The 23,113-nt window shown below is 40.3% G+C and overlaps 1 protein-coding gene across 1 annotated transcript in view; it reads left to right on the forward strand.

Annotated features, from left to right (window-relative positions):
* The window catches only part of LOC122548331 (cytokine-dependent hematopoietic cell linker-like), a 42,085-nt gene that overhangs the window by 16,911 nt on the left and 2,061 nt on the right, over positions 1–23,113 (forward strand). The window contains exons 5-9 of the mRNA XM_043686860.1: positions 5,947–6,043; positions 7,258–7,286; positions 7,523–7,614; positions 9,702–9,779; positions 10,084–10,239. Of these exons, the coding sequence (XP_043542795.1) occupies positions 6,003–6,043; positions 7,258–7,286; positions 7,523–7,614; positions 9,702–9,779; positions 10,084–10,239 (396 nt within the window). The 5' untranslated portion in view covers positions 5,947–6,002. The remainder of the gene's footprint in view (positions 1–5,946; positions 6,044–7,257; positions 7,287–7,522; positions 7,615–9,701; positions 9,780–10,083; positions 10,240–23,113) is intronic.

Raw genomic sequence — 23,113 nt, forward strand, 5'->3', positions numbered from 1 at the left:
TTGAGATAGAGGATCATGAGGAGAGAGCACATGTATGGCATTGAGATAGAGGATCATGGGGAGAGAGCACACGTATGGCATTAAGATGGAGGATCATGGGGAGAGAGCACATGTATGGCATTGAGATAGAGGATCATGGGGAGGAAGCACATGTATGGCATTGAGTGGAGGATCATGGAGAGGGAGCACATGTATGGCATTGAGATGGAGGATCATGGGGAGGGAGCACATATATGGCATTGAGATAGAGGATCATGGGGAGAGAGCACACGTATGGCATTGAGATAGAGGATCATGGAGAGAGAGCACATGTATGGCATTGAGATGGAGGATCATGGGGAGGGAGCACATGTATGGCATTGAGATAGAGGATCATGGGGAGAGAGCACATGTATGGCATTGAGTGGAGGATCATGGGGAGAGAGCACATGTATGGCATTGAGATGGAGGATCATGGGGAGGGAGTACATGTATGGCATTGAGATGGAGGATCATGGGGAGGGAGTACATGTATGGCATTGAGATGGAGGATCATGGGGAGGGAGTACATGTATGGCATTGAGATGGAGGATCATGGGGAGGGAGTACATGTATGGCATTGAGATGGAGGATCATGGGGAGGGAGTACATGTATGGCATTGAGATGGAGGATCATGGGGAGGGAGTACATGTATGGCATTGAGATGGAGGATCATGGGGAGGGAGTACATGTATGGCATTGAGATGGAGGATCATGGGGAGGGAGTACATGTATGGCATTGAGATGGAGGATCATGGGGAGGGAGTACATGTATGGCATTGAGATGGAGGATCATGGGGAGGGAGTACATGTATGGCATTGAGATGGAGGATCATGGGGAGGGAGTACATGTATGGCATTGAGATGGAGGATCATGGGGAGGGAGTACATGTATGGCATTGAGATAGAGGTTCATGGAGAGAGAGCACATGTATGGCATTGAGATGGAGGATCATGGGGAGGGAGTACATGTATGGCATTGAGATGGAGGATCATGGGGAGAGAGCACATGTATGGCATTGAGATAGAGGATCATGGGGAGAGAGCACACGTACGGCATTGAGATAGAGGTTCATGGAGAGAGAGCACATGTATGGCATTGAGATGGAGGATCATGGGGAGAGAGCACATGTATGGCATTGAGTGGAGGATCATGGGGAGAGAGCACATGTATGGCATTGAGATAGAGGATCATGGGGAGGGAGTACATGTATGGCATTGAGATAGAGGTTCATGGAGAGAGAGCACATGTATGGCATTGAGTGGAGGATCATGGGGAGAGAGCACATTTATGGCATTGAGATAGAGGATCATGGTCATGTTGAATGGTGGAATGGCTTAATGAGCCAAATGGTCTTATCCTGCACCTATATTCGATGTTTCTGTGTTCTTCAAATCTTATCACAAGTTCACACCAGACTTCCTAGCAACTGTTAAACTATACTATTGCAATGTTGTACATGATAGTGAAGCAATGGAGCAGGTGACTCTGAGCTTTCCAGGGTCCAAACTCATAGGAGAACATTTATTCATGAGGCCTAAGGTCATTCTGCCATCACAACCAACCTGAGAGATTCATCGCTGTAGTCATCAATCCCTCCCCACGTTCTCCAGTTTCCAAGTAAGTGCACCTTCTTCACTTTTGTTCTGCCTGGCCAGACATGGCATACCTCTGCAGTAGATTGGACTTGAGTGCAGATGATTTGATCCAGACGCCACTGCTGAGCCACATGATCCCTGTTCTTTACATTATTTACTGAAACATTGAGCTCAAACCAGTTCCCTTAAGACTGACTGCATTGTCAACCTGACCATCTCTTCTCAAAGTCTGTTTTCCACAGATTCAAACATTGCGTGCATTTCACGGTACTCCCTGAGCTGGTCATTCAAAATGGTGAGGGACAAACAGTGGGACATTTGGAAAAGTGTTGTCAATAGCTGAAACAACAAAAGCAGCATTAGTAACAATATTCCGAAGCTCATGACATTGATAGAGCAGCTAGTCAGTGGAAAATGCATCAGATTGAAGACTGGTGGGTGCTCATCGAGAAGACGTCACTTCCAATTGAGCAGACGCCAGTATTTTCATCTGTTTTATGAGACGATCTGAATGTAAGGGATAGACAGCTGAATGGCAAAATCTTGCTACAGAAGGAGGATCACCATTCGATTGCAATAGTTAGATAATAAAATCTGAAGATTTCTACACTGCCTTTTTGAGGATGAAGAGATGAGTGAGTCATCAGAAAGACTGCAGAGTATAGATTCACTCTTTCACAAGGACTGTATAAAGCTAGCAAAAAATCTTGTCAGAGATTCTTGTTTACACTGGAGTAATAAGTCAGGCGTACTGGGACTGCATTTGGAACCACTGCAAAATATTCCAGACAGAATGATGAAATAAGCAGGCCTTTAGGATTACATCTGACAATGTGACTAGATCACTGGGCAAAGACAAATAACTTCCTGTGTTTTCATACAATAACAGAACATCATTCTCCTGCTTAAGTACAAACTACAAACTGTTCATGCCTTTGCAAAGTTTCTTGCTCCCTGTACTCTTGGGCAGGTTCAACAGATGTACCCTGTGTACTGTTAAGTTAAAGATCAATGTGACCACACCTTAAAGCAGAAAGTACTGGAACTTCCTTTATTTCGTTGGTATGTTGGGCTTCCTCATTAGCACTGCCTGCCATACAAAGGTGAGGAATTCTGTTCTCTCTGATCTGGAAGGGTATCACAGGAATCTTGATAAATCAAGAACTGAAGAGTCGAATACCATCAGATCTACTTCTGGTTTACCCTTCCTCCATTCCCGCCAGATGCATCTGCTGGTTAGGAATCGCTGAATGAGAAAGAAGCTCATCCTCATCTCATCCAATTGAAGAGGGTTCATAAGGCTGATCAAATTATTGATCAAAAATATGTCATCCAATCTTCTTGGCATGGAACTTCAGTGGGCAGAGAAAGCCAAGGGAAATCTTCACGAAATATTGCCTAATCTTTTTTTAGATGGAAGCTCATGTTCCTAGAAAGGCCGAGGTAAAGTCTCACAATATAGGACTGAATCATTATCTGGGCACAGCAATTCCTCACAGAATGAAATGGAGTCACCATCTCAATTTGGAATCTCTCCAACCTGGGCTGCAAGGTCAAGCAGCTACTTTCTACGCTACAAGCTAATACTGTCACTAGCCCAGTTAGATACTTCTCCTATAAATCTCTAGTTTGTGGTTGTCCATATTTTACACTGTGCCTGAGGCTGTTAGCTTCTTATCCTTAAATGAGTTTTATCCATTCATGATGCATTGCTATACTTTTTTTATATCTGTATAATGGAGACTAATAAATACAGGTCTTTCATGTAGTTGTTCTGTTCTTTACATGATTCTCTTGGTCTGATGTCTTCTCTCAGTCTCAGCTACTGACGTCAGTCACATCAACAACTACATCTTTGTTTGCATATTTCATTCTACTACAACCTCTGAAGAAGACTTAGATGGACACATACTTGACAACTCAAAAATAATTTGCTCATAAAAAAATGATAAACAGGTTCCTTAGTAACTTTGCCATTATATATTGGTTTTGTTTCAAAATGACCTTTCACTGGAAGGATTTGGTCTCCCAGAAATGGTCCACACTGTTGATGGTTGAATGTATACAGTGTTAAGCCGATTTAAACTGACAGGGATCATAGTAACAACCACTTCTGAATAGATTGAGAAAAGAATGAAAACTCTTGACTTTCAATACAACTAACTAATAATCCTGGTCTACCTGATCCTTTTGGGTTGTAGGGCAAATATTTTGTAGAGAATGTTGGCTTCACTTGGCCAAGAAGTATGTAAATTCCATGTCACCTGCTTTCTCCCTCACTTGCTGAACTTTCCTGGAGGTGGTCTATGTATTATACTTTTAAAATACAACTTCACTTTTCAAACCTCCTGACAGTGGTCTGATTTGCCACAATGAAGGCATCATTTGCCTTCTGTTTGTCAATATTGTTGCCTATAATGCCAGCACTTCAAACTAGCAGTTCCCACCTTTCCCTCAATTTGGCAGCTTTCTTTGGGCCTAACCCACTGACAAGCACAGACAAGGTCCTCCACTTTGCATAGCATCACCACCTGGCATGATGCTGCGTGTTCAGCCTGTCTCATAACGCTTATTTAAATACCAGCCAATGCCTTGACTGCAATAATCTCACAAGATGGCGAAGGTGGAAGGGCAGGAAGTGTTCGGGTTCCTGGGCCTGTCTGCTCCATCTCACATGACCAACCTATATTCTTTTTTTAATTTTATTTTCTTCGTTTAACTTTTGAAACAAGTTCATCTTTTCCTCCTTCTGTGGCTGTGTTGGTGGAGAGAGGTTGTGTGGAGCTGTTGAGTAGTGGATCCAGTCCATTCCTCATGGTCATGGCAGTCACAAATTGAGCAATGGCTCCAGCATCAATGAATTAGGCTCCGTGTTTTGGTGACATCTGCAACAGCGACAGATTGAATGATCCCTCGGTCCTCAGGAGTTAACTTGGACAGTGTCTAGGTCCTCAGGAGTTGGGACAGTCTCCTGGTCTATGGCAGTGGCTGGAGTATGGGTGGCGATGAGGCACCTTTGGCAGAGATAACGTTCTGGGTCCAGTCAGTGGTGCTGGGGGCTGCCTAATGCTTCCTCCTGGGTGTTGCAGCCTCAGGGACAGGTTGGCAGCTGCAGCATGTGGTGGCATCTGTAGCCACTTCGGAAATCACGTATTGAACAAACCTAGATTGCAGTTAAATCTATAATCAGTTAGAATGGGGATGCAGGTTTCGATTCATAAACAAGTAAATCCCAGAACTTCTTTCAAGTGACATTCCAATGCATTGTCTAAGCTGTCACCTTTTATTTATAAACCTTAAGTTATCTCACTAATGTGGCTTGAAAGAAGCTCTTGGATTTACATATTAATGAATTGAAACCTGCAATCCATTCTAAGTGATTAAAGACTTAACAGCAGTCTAGGTTCGTACAATACATCGCATCAGTTGTATGACACTTTGATCTTTTACTGTAAATTCTGTGTCCTATGATCCTGCCCCATTCGCTACCTGACGAAGGAGCAGTGCTCCAAAAGCCAGTACTTCCAAATAAACCTGTTGGACTATAATTTGGTGTTGAGTGCTTTTTAACATAAAAGTTCAGAAATTCTTCCTCATTTACCATACGTCATTGAAGGTCAATGCTTTTTTAAATTTGCATTTGCTTTTTAGTTTTGAAACAGAGATTGCTCCATCTAGTGGACTCCCAGAGAATTGAAAAGTATAGCCACTTTGCAGTAAATTACAAAGTATCTTGAATGAAGATGTGTGAGGCTCCACTGCAAAACCGTCTTAGTCACTGTCTCTCGCTACCTTTATCAATACTCACACGTTAATTATGCAACTGGTAGTTATGGAAGATAAGGGAAATTGCATAGGGATAAAATTTGTCCACAAGTTGTAAAGAGGTAGATTGGGGAACAAATGTTTTGGTAAGATTTTACAGATTGTTATCACAGAAAATGGTTAGATTCTGTCCAATGGCAAAATAAGGTGCCGAATAAAGGCAAGGCATTTGCCAGGCAAGAAGAGAGCAGAATTTAAAAATAATCGTTATTGTCAACGCACAGTTTAATGGCAGTAATTGATTACAAAGCAAGATGGACATTTAGCGGAAGGAACCTTCCAGCTGCCCATTTCCGAACTGAAAAATTGTACTCGGATCAGGAGGAAACAGATGAATTTGAAAATCAATCTTTTTTTAAAAAGTTTATAAATTGCTCCTTTACTTCACACAACATGCAAAGCAGGTTCGAAGATTACCAATAAATACAGAAGTGTATAAACAAATTGAGAATGTTATATTCACAATTCCTCAGGTGTCTATTACTTTAAAACTACTTCTCCAGGTACTGCGTTCCGAAGGTCACGTGACATTCTTCTCCCAGTGAGCAAGCAACAATCGATGCTGTTTAGACCCATTTCCAAAAGCCAGCCACCAGAAAGGTATATCTGAATATTTAGTCATGAACCTGTCTTGCCTTTAAGTTGTTTTGCAATCTAGGGTAGAGATTGGTATGTCTTGCCTTTGTTTCTCTGCTGTAAAACAGATGTCAAGCGTATCATTTTCAATTTTAAAGCAAAGCACGGTGGAATCTAGAAATATGAAGCAAACACAGAGAATGCTAGAGAAACTCGACAGGTTTGCAGAGAGAACAGAGTTAATGTTTCAAGTCCAATATGACTCCTCTTTAAAACTGAATTAGTTCTAAACTGAACTACAAAAACAGGGATTAGTTTCAATTTCACATGAAGTATGAGGCAGGCTATGTGTCTGCTGCCATTGTCCTTCTGTTTAGAGCTTATTGTGGGTTTGGAAGGTAGGTACTGCCTAAGGATTTTTGGTGAATTTCTGTAGTGCATTTTGTTGCTTCTTGAGTGTTGTTGGTGCTGCATCCACACAGGCAAATGGGGAGTGTACCATCATACTTCTGACTTGTGCCTTGTAGATGATGCATAGTCCTTGGGGAGTCAGGATCTATGTTATTTGCCGCAATATTACAAGCTTGTGACCTGCCCTTGTGCATTGTGTTTACATGTTGAGTCCAATAGAGTTTCCAGTCAGTGGTAACCCAAGGGTGTTGGTCATGCGGGTTTCAATGATGGTAACACTATCTGCAGACCTCACTTTCTCCTCACACTATTGAAATGTCAAGGGGTGGTGATTAGATTGCCTCTTTTTGGAGATGGTCATTGCCTGGCATTTATGAAGATCAAATGTGACTTGGCACTTGTCCACCCAACCCTGGATATTGTCCAGATCTTGTTGCATTTCAACATGGATTGCTGTAGTATCTGATGTGTTGTAAATTGTGCAATAGTGGACATTAAATAATCCTCTCATGTCAGGAGTCAACCTAGTGAACTGCACTTAGTCAGAGACAGGAAATCTTTCCTCAGATTTGGACAGCAAAGCTCTATACAGAATCTGGAAGTTGTCTTACTTGTAAAAATTCTGCCAATAGCTTAATAGTGATTTTAGTAGCAAATTATGGTGTTGGCAATTTCAATTCATTTCTGATCCTTATTACAGAAATATCTACCTCATAATTAAAGACAGTGCTGGATTTGTAGCAAACTTTCATAATGAGGCTCATAATTAATATTAATGATATAAAAGATCTCTCACTTTTTCCTAACGCATATTTCTTCTGTTCTAGCTCTCTACATCAAACGTCACAGATACCAGGTACTTATCTGCATTTGTCAGTGATTAAATATTTACTGTTTATTGAATCCAATATAGGTTTCAGAAATTACATTCAGTCTGAAGCCATATGGAACACATTTTGTATGGTTCTCTTTCTGATTATCAAGTAAAGATTAGATACAAATCCATTTCAAAAATATGAGAATTAGTTTTTAATTATATTAGATATAAATTAAAATTAAACTCATATTTATTACAAAAACTTTTTTCTTCAGAAATGATATTCCAAGATCTGTTCACAAGACCAAAACCTCAGGCTAGTCCTGATCTACAAAAACCCAAACTATTATCCAGTCCTGCTGCAAAGGTAGAGTAAAATATTTAAATTGATTTAGATTCAAATTTAGCAATAATTGGGAGTTGTTTTATTTTTGTATCTGCATGATTTGTATTCCTACACCAGCTATTCCAATATGTGTGTACAGAGGTAATACTACAGTCCAAATTTAAGAATTAAATCTATTTGTAAATGAAATTAATTGGTAGAAAGACAAGATGGGACACACTGAGGAGCAGGATCAAATGTCCTTCCCCTGGTGCACTTGGGAGTGGGGAGGCATTTAGTCAGGTTGCATCTCGCCACCTTCCTCTCTCCACCTTGATTAGGTCCATAGTCAGATGACCTTCTAGCCCTGCCACCATTGAGGCCCTTAACTGACCAATTAATGACTACACAGAGGGCCTCAGTATTGCTCTGTTGGCAGGGCCTCAGCATGTGATACATATGACAAATAAACCCTGGCATGCAGGCTTCCTGAGGCTGAGGTCCCCACTCAAAGCACTCTGTGTGATTGGGGTTGGTGGGGCACTCAGAGACAGACCCATTCCCTTGTTGCTGCCTCGCATAAACCCAGTCCTGTCCCACAAACATCCTCCTGTCATTACTCCGATGTGGCCTGGGCCTCGGGTGGTTGTTGTTCTGCCAGAACCACCTGCTTTGCAGCATCACCATTCAAAGGATTTGCTGAACTTTAATGCATCAGAAACTCCCTGAGGGCTGGTCCTCAACTCCCAGGATCCTGATCCTAGCCTGAAATACCTGAGCAGCACTTATTACTGGCAGGCCTTTCTGGAAAGATACAAAATGGGTGCCTTGCTGACTGGCATTGCTGGATCAAGAGCTTTCCTATATCTGATCCTGGTGGGTGAGGTTGCTTGGCAAGAGCATGATTTCGTCAGACCGCCTCTGCAGTGTGTACACAGAAATGTTTTCTTTCAATAAAAGACAAGCAATGGTTCCTTCAATGTTGGGAGAATAAATACAGTAAATGTTTGGTGATGATATATACGGAGTAAAAGAGCTTCATCTATCCGTGCTATTCCAGCAAAACAGAAGTGCAGAAACAGTAACTCAACTCTTTGTTCATAGCATCCCAGTAACAGTCACTGTAAAATGTCCCCCTGTTACATTGTGTGTGTGATCATAGGACAAGCAGAGTGGTGAACTTCAACCTTCCCAGGAAAATGCCACTCCAATGTTTCTTATGAAGATTCAGAAATCAAGAGTGACTACTGGAATGAAACATTCAGGTCTGAGGTTCCACTGCAACCAAACCCAAACTCACATTGTGGTGTTCAAGAAAGTAGAGGAAATAATCAATTTATAACTAACTTATCTAGTTAGTCACATCAGCAGTGCTGTTCAGTGGAATAAATCATTCAAAAAGAGAACAGTCAGACATGAGGACACTATCAGCATGACTCAGTGTATTCAGACTTGCACAGCATGTAACCTACTCATGGATGGTATGTGACCTCACAGTGCCAGGGACCCGGGTTCAATTCCACCCCAGGTGACTGTGTGAAATTTGCTTGTTCACCCTGTGTCTGTGTGAGTTTTTTCAAGATGCACTGGTTTCCTCTCACGGTCCAAAGATGTGCAGATTAGGTGGATTGGTTGTGCTACATTGCCCCATAGTGTTCATAGATAGGTGGAGTAACCATAGTTAATATGAAATGATAGGGTCTGAATGGGATGTTCTTCTGGGTGAACTTGATGGGCCAAATAGCCTTTTTCCACACTTTAGGAATTGAATGGACTGCTTAATGCCAGTGTCAGACCGAGAGTATGGTTTGGTTGTCTTTGGAGCTCTGATATACTGGTAGTGTCTCTATCTGTGAACCAGGTGGCCTGGATTCATAATCCCACCTACTCCAAAGGTATCTCTGAACAGGTTGATGTGGAAAATTTGGTTGGTAATAAAGTACATGCTGGGATGAACTGCAGGTGAATTTGACCTTAAATTTTCCTCTTTATATGGTATTAGAAAGCTTTTTTCAACTGGAACAGATACAAGCAGCTTGATAATATACTTCTTTGTTCTCAATCATTTGAAATGTTATACCTTGTTGCTTAACAGATTGCTCATCATTTACATTCTGAACATTTTGCAGGATTTAGAAGGACAGATATGGTACTTTGGTGCCTGTGACCGTTATAAAATAGAGGAGGCTTTAAGATTACACAATAAGGTAATCAATTCTCATTTACAAAATAATTCCAATGAAATTATTTTGCCACAGGCATCTGAAACGTTACATTCTTACTGAAATCAAATATCTTTCCAATCTAAAGATATTTTCAGAAGCTACCAAAGTTCTCATGTGCTTACCCAATGGAATGCTCTGTTTACATTTTTCTAGAAAGTTATTCTATTCTGAAAATTATTTCTAGATACTCATATTCATGAAGAGTTTGCTATATAGTTAGTCGTAGGCGTAGAGATTTGCATGCTTTATTTCTGATTCAGTGACAGTTTGTTTTCTCTTCACTTAGAATGGCACTTTCCTGGTGAGAGATAGTTCGAAAGGATACCCTGATAAGCCATACGTGTTGGTGGTATATTACAGATTTAAAGTTTACAGCATTCAGATACGATATCTAGAGGACACTAATCAGTATGCTTTGGGCAGTGGGCTCAGAGGACATGACGTAAGTTGTATACTATTTCATTGCTCCAGACTTACGTAGAATATAAACAAAACAATTTTTCTGCCTTTGGTGGACAAAATTAATATTTCTGTGAGTTTTTTAAGTTAGAAATTAAACACACCTTGCAAATTAAGATAAACGTTAATTTTACATTCCATCTGAAACATAATGCTGAAATATCTACATTTTGATTTGATTTGTGAGATAGCATGGATCTCAGATGGGCAATATCAAGGAAAATTACTTTCATAAAGGACTTAAGTTTGTGATTATGTAAAGAACTAAAGCATTTTGTTCCAATTATTTCTAGAATAATTAATTTCTTTAGAGGATATTTTCTTCAGTCAATAATCAGGCAATCGGGCAACAATTAAAAAATTGAGTAAACGAAAGCAAAACACTTAGGTGATGCTAGCCCATTAAATGCCAATTGCACGCATGACAAGGAAGAAATGGGTCTTCCCTGAGGTCAAGCTCCTAGAGATGAAAACACAGGGTGCTGCTTTCCAATCAGTTCTTCGGTGTCCAAAAGATGTTTGATAAGGTACCACACACAAAGAAGATAACAGCCCATGATGTTGGAGATAGTATATTGTCATGAATAGAGACTTGTCGAACTAATAGAAGGTAGAAAGTTGGATTAAAGGAGTCTTTTTCACGATGGAAACCTGTAAGTGGTGGAGTGCCATAGGGATCAGTGTTGGGGCCACAATTATTTACAATATATATTAATGACTTGGATGAGGAGAATGAATGTTGTTACAAAGTCAAAAGAGTGTATAGTCACTTTAAGAGAGAGGGGGGCTTTTCTGAGCTAAATGATTGTGACAGTACATCTGTCTGTGACTAGCTGACAAGTGCACAGAGTGCTGCAAATTGATAATATATAACCATTAGCTTGGGGTTGTGTTTTGATGGTAAGGCAATGGATTTGAATTTAACTAATTAATTTAATTCTGGAGATGGTCCACTATTCAAAGGTACCTGTTTGAGGGACTCAGCATGAACAAGGGTGGAGCTACTGACATTCTCATCCCCTCTTCGTCCCTACATTTAATTTGGTATCTCCAGGATACCAAAAATCAATTGAATTCGAATTTGACAACATCAAACCAATGAGAGGGTATGAGTCTTGGTAAAAGGGAGGGCATTTTGAAAATTAGTCAGAGCTAACTGCCTATTGAACATCGAATAGAGGAAGGCACCCTCTGTTAAAGGCACCAAAGAATTTTATACAAAGACTCTGGCAGTGAAACAAAAAACATAGAAGATGGCCCAGGGAGAAAACAGCAGATTTGGAAGCCCAGAAGGAAGGCAGCATAAGAGACTGTGTGAACTTTGACTTAATTTAGTTAATTTAGTGTTTAGTAATTAAGTTATTGGAGTAGCATTTTAATAGAGATGGGGTCAGAGAGTGATTAATTAAGTAAAAGGGGTTAATCAGTTTTTGTTCAGTGTTCACTGTTAGAGTTAGGAAAATAAATTGAATATTTTTCTTTAAACAGTGGAAATCTTTCACACTTGTAGCAGATTATGAGGCGAGGCGAGCTTTTCTGGTGCTGGTTTTAATTAGCAGAGGGGTTCGACCGCCACATCATCATATTGTATTTTCGCCAAATTTGTGGATGTCACAAAAAATAACTGGGAAGGCAAGTGGTAAGGGTGATACAAAGAGTCTGCAGAGGAACATAGACAGATTAAGTGAGAGGGAGAAATTTTGGCAGGTGGAATATAATGTGTAAAAGTATGAGATTATACACGTCGGCAGGAAGAATAGAGAAGTTGAATATTATTTACTTGGAGGAAGACTGCAAGAGGCTGCAGAACCAGGTGATCTGGGATTTTTTGTGCATGAATCATGGAAAACTTGCTTTCAAGTTCAGTGGATAATAGGCAAGGCAGATAGTCTATATGCCTTTATTTCAAAGAAAATGGAGTATAAGAATAGGGATGTTTTGCTAAAACTATACAAGGCACGAGTTAGGCCACACCCTTGGAATACTGTGAATAGTTTTGGTCCCATATTGAAGGAAAGATAAACTTACATTAGAAGCAGCCCAAAGAATTGTTGTAAATTGTTTCTGGGTATGGAATAATTTTCTTATGAGGAGTGGTTGAATAGATTTGGCTTGTTTCGAGAAATGAGAGGAGACTTTGTTGAAACTTATAATATTATTTTGGAATTTGACAGGGCAGATGCAGAGAGGTTGTTTCCCCTTGTGGGAGAGTCTTGAACCAGAGAGCATAATTTCAGAATATGGGGTAATCCATTTAACACAGAAATTAGAAGAAAATGTTTTCTCTAACTGTCATCTATCTGTGGAATTCTTTACCACAGAAGGCTATGGAAGCTAAATTATTAAGAGTATTCAAGGCTGAGGGAGACAGATTTTTAATCAGGAAGGAATCAAGCATTATAAATCAGGAAAGATATGTTGAGGATTATCAGATTAGCAGTGATCTAATTGGATGGTGGAACACACTTGATGGGTTAAATGCTTCTACATATTATAGTCTTATGTTCAGCAGAGCCACGAGGGAGACTGTGGCTGCTCTCAAGAAATGCAATTACTTGAGATTTAGGATTATCGTGGAGGTTCAGGCTAGGGAGAGGTTCACACGTTGAGATATATGGAAGAGGAGACAACAATGCCTGTCAGCAGCTCCACCCTTGTTCACGCTGGGTCCATCAAACAGGTACCTTTGAATAATAGACCATCTCTATCCTCACCTTCCCCACCAGAAACCCACCGGCAACTTCAATACATTTTGCTTTTCAGACTTCCTGATGGCAAGCCCCCCACTGTCTGTTGTATTAATAATGGCAGTGGTGGAATGATGCGCCTAAGTGCATATTTATTTCCAACATAAAAATCTTAATTTCAGGCAGGGGAGAAATGAATACCCTCCATGAGTTGAATCCAAGCAGAGAAGGAAAAGCATATTCCCCTCCTATCACCCTTCCATCTCCAAACCTAACACAGGGAGGACATTAAATTCCACCTAAACTTATGTTGTGTCAGATGACCAAACAATTGGTCAAAGAGGTGGAAACCTAGGACAGCAGCAGATATGTGTAGGGAGGGACTCACAGAGTTTGGAGGAAACACTGTCATGAATAGTAGAATAGTAATAATTGGGAATATGCAAGAGGTCAGACATTAGAAGAGTGCTGATATTTTGGAGGGTTGTGGGCTTGGAGGAGATTGCAGAAGGAGCAAGGACAAGGCCATGGATGGAATTCAAAACAGGTATTAGAATTATGAAACCAAGATGCAGCCTGATCAGGAACTAATTTAGGCCAGCAATCACAGGTGTGATCGGAGAATAGAGCTTTCCGCAAAGTCAAGGCATGGCCATCAGAGATTTGGCTGATCTTTAGTTTACAGTGAATAGAATCAAAGAGGCCAGTGAAGTGTGCATTGGAATACTTGAGTCTAGCATTAATGAAGAAATACATGAAGGTTTCAGAAACAAGTGAGTTGACACAACACTGAACAATTGTACAAAAGTGGAACTAGACAGTCTTAGACTTGGCAAGAATATGAGGTTCAAAGCTCACTTCAGAATCAAATATGATGCCAACATTGCAATTGGACCGGCTTAATCTGAAACCATTGACAGGGAAGCATGGAGTTGACCGGCAGGAAATGGAGTTTGGAGCAGGGTCTTAAGACAATGGCTTCAGTCATCCCTATATTTAAGAGGACATTTCTGCTCATCTACTATGGATGGCAGATAAACAGCCTCATCATTTACAAATGGTGAAGGGGTCCAGAAATGTGGTGGGAAGGTAGTGCTGGATATCACTAGTATTTATGTGAAAATTAATGCCATGTCTTTGGACGATATTTCCAAGGTGCAGTATGTGGCTGAAAAATAAGGGGGAACCAAGAATTGATCTTTGGGAGATACCAGAGGAAATGGTGTGGGAGCAAACCAAAAAGTTTTGAATGCAATTCTCTGACTGCAGTTGGATAGATAAGAGGTTGGGAAGGATGAGGAGGACAGTTTATCTTTGTCACTGTGACAAAGAATGTCATTTGTGATTTTGATAAGAGCCACTTTGGTATCTATGGCATTATATAATTGTATGGATTCAAATAGAGAGCTTCGGGAAAGATGGAAATGGATCAAGGAAGAGAAAACACAATCAAGGCAATGCACAGAGCACATGGGATTTGGGGGGAAGGAATTTTCTTCAAAATTCCCAAATCACCCAGGGAAACTGACTGATCAGGTGACCAGTCAAAGAAACATCACCTCCAAAATCCAATGGATGGAAATATTGAGAAGCTGCTCCTCAAATCAATGGACTCTTTCTCTTTCCACGTTACAAGCTGAGCTTATCAGAACTAAATGTGGAAGAGAAGCAACTTGTGAATGAAGCAACCAGGTGAGTGCCAACAGTCAACAAAACCCAAGATAGTGAGGGTAGAATGGGAAGCAAGAGTCCTGAGCAAGGAATGAGGCCAGGGTGTGAACATGGGAGCCACAGCCTGGGAATGAGGCTGTAGAGTGAGGCCACCAAGGCTCAGGTATGAGGCCATGGACTATGGCTGAGGAGCTGGAGGGCAAGAGAAGCTGCAAAATGGGCAGAAGAAAGTTGCAAAGCGGCAAGAGAATCTTCAAAAGATAGATAAGGGTTTAAGAATGGGGACATGCAAATCTGAAAAGGAAGGGCAGGGGCAGCAAAAGGGAGTGAGGAATTGCAAAGGGGAGACAGGGGCACCAAAATCTTGGAGGGGTGGGGGGGGACATCACAAACGTGGGGAGAGGAGCTGCAAGGGGAAGTGTGGGACTAAAAATATACTAAAGGGGCTGAAAGGGGAAAAGGTAACAGAAAAGGGAAGAAAATTAAACTTTAAAATAAAGGAATACTCAGCTAAAGTGGTCCGGGAAAACTGAGGTAACAAGTTCCTTGAAAGTTAATGTGGAGTTTATAGATGAAAATTGCAGGAGTTCAGGAGCTACTTGTTATGATATCTTCTTAGTTATTCATTTTTGTGCACTTGAAAGGTTATACTACGTGGATTTCTTTTTAAGTACAAATTGATGAAAAGACAGTGGATTTGTTTTTAAACAAAACATTTCTTGAAGATTGCATGTTTTGTTCTAACTGCTTGCTGAGTGCAGGGCCTCTGCCTGGCTGTACACTGTCATCTTCCATCTTCCGTTTTGGAAAATTTGCAATTGGTAGGCAGGCTGAGGAAGGAAATGAGCTTCCCAACCGAGCTCTTTGGTCTCTGTAAAAATTCATGTGGGTCCCATGTCGCACTTAGAGTCATGGTCCTAGCCTAATCTTAATTGCCCTCTTGAAGAGGGTCTGGAAGAAGCTACCATAAAATGCTTGCTTGGCAACCTGTATTGGTAAACATCCCAGAGACACCTAACTATGTTTTGTGACATTCATCTACACAAGTCCAAATGCCCGACTAGCATCCATCTGAACATTCAGATGGTTGGCCATATGTAAAATGATGATGTTTACGCTGTGATTGTTGAAGTTGTGGAATTAGAAAAAATCAGTGCACTCCTCCCATCTTAATTTTAATATCATTATATGGAGTTAAATGTAGTGGATGCTATTGAACTGAATACTATGTCAATCATCTAATTTAATATTAACAGTTTGTTTTCATAAAGATTTGCTTTTATGTGCTATCTTAAACCTATGGCATGCTATGAATTACTTGAGGTGCAATGATTGTGTCAGAGACAAACAAACAAAGGTTATGACCTCACAAGTCTGCAGAAAGCATGTTTAGAGTAATTTTTTTTAATGTATAGAAACTTAGATGTGTATTGTTTTTTAAGAAGAGCATGTGTTGCTAACTTATGCCTATCTTCTGCTAATTTAAATACAATAGGAAGAGTTTTGTTTTATATTGAGGCTTTAAGTTTCATGAAGAGATGATGAACATTGGGGATTTTGATGAATTCTTTTAATTCTGCTTGTGTATGTACCCAAAGCCCCAATGTATCAACACAAGTACAGAATCTAATGTTACCAAGTGACTGTGTCACCTAAGGAAGGAGTGAGTGAAATTGAAAAAGAGTCCTCGAAATTTAAAGTGTATCTTCCAAGAAGACTCATGAGGAACCCTTCTAAAACAAAAACCCTGGTTTTGAGCCCTGGTTTAAGGATCTTTGAGAGGAAGGTTTGGTGGGGATAAGATAATAATTTGCAAGGACAATGGAGTTAAGGACTCAATTTTTGAGGAGGTAGATGATGACAACAGTTTTAAAAGAGAGAGGGACACCATCTGAGAGAAGGAACCTTTTAAAATATCCAGGGTGCTACTGCAGCAGAATACATAATGAAGGTATTCTTAACACAAGCCAATGGTGCTATACATTCAGCATTAAAATACCAATATAGAGAAACTGAATTCATATAGTCAATAGCTTGCATTTGTCTCAAAATTCTTAATATAGCAGTTTTACACGATAATTTAGCCTTGGGAGCCGAAATAGGTCATTCAGTTCTTCAGGTGTGCTTCACCACTCTCTAAGGTCATGGTTGATCTGTTTGTATTCTGAATTCTAGATCCCCATCTGCCCCCAAAACCATTGGTTCTCTTGCCTGACAAGAATCTATTCATCTGTGCCTTAAAAATCTTCAATGCCCCAATCATCACTGTTTCTGAGGTGGAGAGTTCCAGTGTCTTGACCTTGTAGAGGTTTATAAAATCATGAACGGCATAGATAACGTGAATAGCAAGCGTCTTTTCCCCAGGGTGGGGGAGTTCAAAATTAGGTGGCACATTTTTAAGGCGAGAGGAAAAAGTTTTATAAAGGACATGAGGGACAACGCTTTTACACAAGGAGTGACTTGTATGTAGAATGAATTGCCAGAGGAAGTGGTGGATGAGTATACAATTACAATGCTTAAAAGACATTTAGATAAGTACATGAATAGGAAAGGTTTCAAGGATATGAGACAAACACAGGCAAATGAGACTAGTTTAGTATGGGTACATGATCAGCGTGGTTTAGTTAGACCAAAGGGTCTGTTTCCATGCTGTATGACTCATGAGTAATTTATAATTCCTCTTCCCAGGAGCAAATAGGGTGACACAGTGACTAGCACTGCTGCCTCACAGTGACAGAGACCTGGTTTGAATCCAGCCTTGGGCGACTGACTGTAGAGTTTGCAAATTCTTCTTGTGTCTGCTAGGTTTCCTCTGGGTCCTCCCACAGTCCAAATGACGTGCAGGTTAAGTGAACTGTCCATGCTAAATTGCCGACAGTGTTCTGAGATGTGTAGGTTAGATGCATTAGTCGGGGTAAACGTAGAGTAATAGAATGGGGAATGGATCTGGGTGAGTTACTCTTCGGAGTGTCAGTTTGGACTTGTTGGGCTGAATGGCCTGTTTCCATACTGTCTGGATTCTTTGATTTAAATCACATCATCAATGTTCTGATTATATGAAAATAAAGTGGGGGCTCAAAGAGCGTTTCATTCTTCATAAAACAAAGGGTCTGTTCGCTACTCAGCTGGTTCAAAATTTGCCTCAATATTTTAACAAAAAGAAGTAAATATGGGATTACATTTTTGTTGACAGATCATTTGTATTGAGTATTTAATTATAAGGGCACCTATTTTTTGTTCTCTAATTACACAGGGCCTGAATTTATCTTGAATCTCATTGCTATTGAGCAGAAATTCAACCACTGTCCTTAACAGGCATCAAATGAGATAGTCAGATCACAGATGACATGCCAATTGCCTTGAAGTCATTTTTAAAGACTCAACATCCACCTGCTGCTCATTTGAAACAAAACGTTGAGAAACAAATAAAGGTGTTGCTAAGGCAACAAGCCCTATGCGACAATACACTGAGTATCTGTGAGGACTCAGATTAATAAACTCTCCAGAGATTGAGATGCCAATGCAGCTGCAAATGTATTAGCAATGTTGTTTTATATAAAAACAAAGTGCAACATGGCCATATGGCATGAGCATACAAGGTCACTACACTGAGCTATTTATAATTCTTTATCTTAACAAAAGAAATTTGCACTTTTAATATCTTCCAATCATTTCGACTCACATCTATTTATACTTCCTAAATAATACAACAAAATTCAGTTGTACGTTGAAATTAAAATAATTAAAGCAAAGTTTCTGTTTGGATGCAATTAGAAATGTGGATTTTGAGAAGTGTCTTTTTAAATCCGAGAACCTTCTAAAGCATATTTGCATATTGGAAAATGTAAAATCTGACGTGAACTAACACAACTGAACATATTTTTATTGCAAGCCTTTGTTTAACAAAATATTCCTTGGGCTCCTTAAGATTGGTAAGCACATTGATTAATACTGCTTAAAAATGGGTTATCATCAAAAAAAATTCTCATTTTAAGGTCCAGACAACCACCTGTGAGTGACCAGATTTTAAGTGACATAAAATGACTTTATAATGCTACCTAGATCCATTTACTAGTTCAGTTAGGATACAGTATTCAGTTTCTTAATTTACAAAGAAAGGTAAAAGGTATAGTTACCGCAGTCCTGAACTGGACCCCATAGGGCTGTTCTCTCATTACAGAGACAACTGATGATAGTTTAACCTGAAGGTCACCATGCCTCAGATGAAGGGAAAGGCTGAGTCCTTCATGGTAGTCTCAGCTGTTGTAATTTGGAGGTGCCAGTGTTGGAATGGGGTGGACAAGGTTAAAAATCACTCAACAGCAGGTTATAATCCAACAGGGTTATTTGGAAACACTAGCTTTCGGAGCGCCGCTTCTTCATCAGGTAGTTGTAGAGCAGGAGCATGACACACAAAATTTATAGCAAAAGGTTACAGTATCATGCAGCTGAAATATATTAAACAAACTTAGATCAAGTCTTTCATCTTTTAGAATGGGTTTGCTAGTTTTGGTTCGTTAATATGTGAATCCCAATCTGACACAGACAGATTTTAAACTTTAATACATTGTCTGAGTTGAGATGACACCTTTTATTAGAAAACCTGAAGTTATCTTGAGAATATGACTTAAAAGGAGTTCTGGGATATACATATTAACAAACCGAATCTATTTTAAAAGATGAAAGACTTAATCTAAGTTTGTTCAATATATTTCAGCAGCACGACACTGTAACCTTTTGCTATAAATTCTGTGTCTTATGGTCCTACTCCACAACCACCTGACAAAGGTGCAATGCTTTGAAAGCTAGTACTTCCAAATAACCCTGTTAGACTATAACCTGGTGTTGTGTGATAGAAATTGAACCCATACTGTTGTCCTCACTCTGCATTGCAAAGCAGCTTCCCAGCCTACTGAACTGATCAATCCACAACTTACAAATTATATACAAAAGATTTTATTGAGTAGTGTCCTTCCATTAGCAGTTCAATTTTAATTATGTCTCCAAAGGCCGGTAATTGAATGGAAATGACTGAAGTTCACAATGAAGATTTATTTGATCTGGAGGTATGATTACTTTGTCGGGATGGAAAAGAACTTTGGACCAGGATGAAGGGACATAATTTGCACTTGAAATTCTAAAATCTTTTGTGTTGGTGTAACCTATTTGGGACAAACTGCATCAGTAAAACCCCAAGCAGCTGAGTGAAAACTCCAGGCCAGTTTGACTTGATGTAATTACTTATATCATTCATTCCAAGTAATTTGGAAACAACTCACCAAGACTTTTGGCTATTGTAACACCACTATTCAAGAAAGAGAGGAGAGAAAATGCAGGGAGCAGGGTTAGGTGGAGGGGCAGGTAGTGTTGAGGAAGCAGGGAGGCTGCAGAAGGACTTAGACAGGATATGAGAGTGAGCAGAAAAGTGGCAGACGGAATGTAATGTGGGAAAGTATGAGGTTATGCAATTTGATAGGAAGAATAGAGGTGTAGAGGTATTTTCTGAATGGGGAAAGGCTTGGGAAATCTGAAGCCCAAAGGGACTTGGGCTTCCTAAATCACTATACTAGATTATAGTCCAACAGGTTTATTTGGAATCACTAGCTTTCAAAGTGCTGCTTCGTCAGGTCCTAAATCAGAGTTCTCTAAAGGTTAACATGAAGGTTCAGGTGGCAATTAGGAAGATACATGCAATGTTAACATTCATCTCAAGAGGACTAGAATAGAAGAGCAGAAATGTAGTTCTGAGGCTGTTTAAGACTCTGATCAGACCGCATTTGGAATATGGTGAGCAGGTGTGAGGCCTTGAGGGGGCCCAGAAGAGGTTTACAAGAAGGATCCCAGGGATGAAGGGTTTGTCAAATTAGAAGCAGTTGAGGACTACGTAATGAAGTTTAGAAGGATAAGGGGGGGATCTGATTGAAACTTTCACAATACTGAGAGGCCAGGATACTGTAGATGTGAAGAATTTGTTTCCACTGTTGGAGAAATTAGGACCAAAGGTAGAGCCTCGGAGTGAGGAGGTGACCCTTTAAAACTAAGGTGAAGAGGCATTTCTTCAGCCAGAGGGCGGTGGCCCTGCTGCAAAAGACAATGGAGGCCAGGTCCTGAGTGTACTTAAGACAGGGATAGATAGGTTCTTGGTACATAATGGAAATGTAATTATTGGGTAAAATGGAAATCTCATTAACAAACGTATTAGCATTTTGACAAATTAACAAGTAGGGCAAATAAAAGGAAGCCACTAAGTATAGTATACTTGGATTTCCAAATGAAAAATAGAAGCTGAAAGATTTGGAAGTAATGTCTTAGCATGGATAAAAGATTATTAAAATAGCTTGGAAACAAAGAGCAGGGATAAGCAGTGCATTTTCAAATTGGCAGATTGTAGCTCGCCAAGTGCTACAAGGAGCATTGTGGAGGCCTCAGCTATTAATGAGCTAGATGAGGAGACAGGGAGTAAAGTATCTAAGTTTGATGATACAAAGCCAGGTATGAATGCAAACTGGATGCAATAAGTTTGCAAAGAGATAATTAAGTATATACCTATCAGGCAGGGAGGTAGTTGGCAAGAGAGGGAGCTATGGTTTACTAAAGAAGTTGAAACTCTTGTCAAGAGGAAGAAGAAGGCTTATGTCAGGATGAGGTGTGAAGGCTCAGTTAGGGGGATTGAGAGTTATTCGTTAGCCAGAAAAGATCTAAAGAGAGCCGGAGGGACATGAGAAGTTGTTGACGGATAGGATCAAGGAAAACCCGTAGGCCTTCTACAGCTATATCACTAGAGTAAGAATAGGGCCAATCAAAGTTGTGTGTGGAATCTGAGGGCTTGGTGGAAATGCTTAATGAATACTTTTTGTCAGTATTCACATTTGAAGAGGGCAATGTTAGCGAGAATACGGAGGTACATGCTACAAGATTAGATGGGATTGAGGTTGACAAAGAGAAGGTTGAGATTTTGGAGGATTTGAAAATAGATATGACCCCTGGGCCAGATGGGATTTATTCTCTGATTCTCTGGGAAGCCAGGAAGGAGATTGAAGAACCTTTCACTTCGATCTTTATGTCATTATAGTTGACAGGAGTAGTACCAGAAGACTGGAGGAGAATAAATGTTCCCTTGTTTAAGCAGGGGAGTTGAGACAACCCTGGTAATTATAGGCCAGTGAGCCTTACTTCAATTGTGGGTGAGGTGTTGGAAAAGGTTGTAAGACATAGGATTTATAATCATCTGGAAAGGAATAATTTGATTAGAGATAGTCAACATGGTTTTGTGAAGGGTAGGTCGTGCCTCACTAACCTTATAGAGTTCTTCAAGTGACAAAACAGGTGGATGAGGGTAAAGTGGTTGTTGTGGTGTATATGGACTTCAGTAAGGCGTTTGATAAGGTTCCACACGGTAGGCTATTGCACAAATTACAGATTTTCGGGATTGAATGTGATTTAGCAGTTTGGATCAGAAATTGACGAGCTGAAAGAAGACAGAGTGGTGGTTGATGGGAAATGTTCATCTTGGAGCTCAGTTACCAGTGGTGTGCCACAACAATCTGTTTTGAGGCCACTGCTGTTTGACCTTTTTATAAATGATCTGGATGTGGGTGTAGAAGGATGGGTTAGTAAATTTGTGGATGATACTAAGTTAGGCAGAGTGGTGGATAGTGCTGAAGAATGTTGTGGGTTACAGAGGGACATAGATAAGATGCAGAGCTAGGCTGAGAAGTGGCAAATGGAGTTTAATGCAGAAAATTGTGAGGTAGTTCACTTCAGAAGAAGTAATAGGAATGCAGAGTCCTGTGCTAATGGTAAAATTCTTGGCAGTGTAGATGAACAGAGAGATCTCGGTGTCCTGGTGCATAAATCCCTGAAAGTTGCCACCCAGATTGATAAGTTTGTTAAGAAGGCATATGGTGTGTTGGCATTTATTGGTAGGGGGATTGAGTTTCAGAGCCACAAGGTCATTCTTCAGCTGTACAAGACACTGGTAAGGCCACACCTGGAGTATTGCGTGCAGTTCTGATCACCGCATAATAGGAAGGATGTGGAAGCTTTGGAAAGAGTTCAGAGAAGATTTACTAGGATGTTGCCTGGTATGGAAGGGAAGGTCTTATGAGGAAAGGGTGAGGGAACTGAGACTGTTTTCATTGGAGAGAAGAAAGTTGAGAGGTGACTTAATTGAGACGTATAAAAATAATCAGAGAGTTAGATAGGGTGGACAGTGAGAGCCTTTTTCCTTGGATGGTGAAGGCTAGCATAGCTTTAAATTGTGGGGTGATAGATATAGGACAGATATTACGGGTAGTTTCTTCACTCAGAGAGTCGTAAGGGTGTGGAACGGCTTGCCTGCAAAATTTGTAGACTTACCGACATTAAGGGCACATAAATGGGCATTGGACATACATATGGATAACACTGGAATGGTGTGGGTTAGGTGGGTATCAGATTATGTTCACAGGTTGGTGCAACTTCGAGGGCTGAAGGGCCTGTACTATGCTGTAACATTCT

Source organism: Chiloscyllium plagiosum, unplaced genomic scaffold (genome assembly GCF_004010195.1).
Source record: "Chiloscyllium plagiosum isolate BGI_BamShark_2017 unplaced genomic scaffold, ASM401019v2 scaf_54, whole genome shotgun sequence".
Classification (NCBI taxonomy): domain Eukaryota; kingdom Metazoa; phylum Chordata; class Chondrichthyes; order Orectolobiformes; family Hemiscylliidae; genus Chiloscyllium; species Chiloscyllium plagiosum.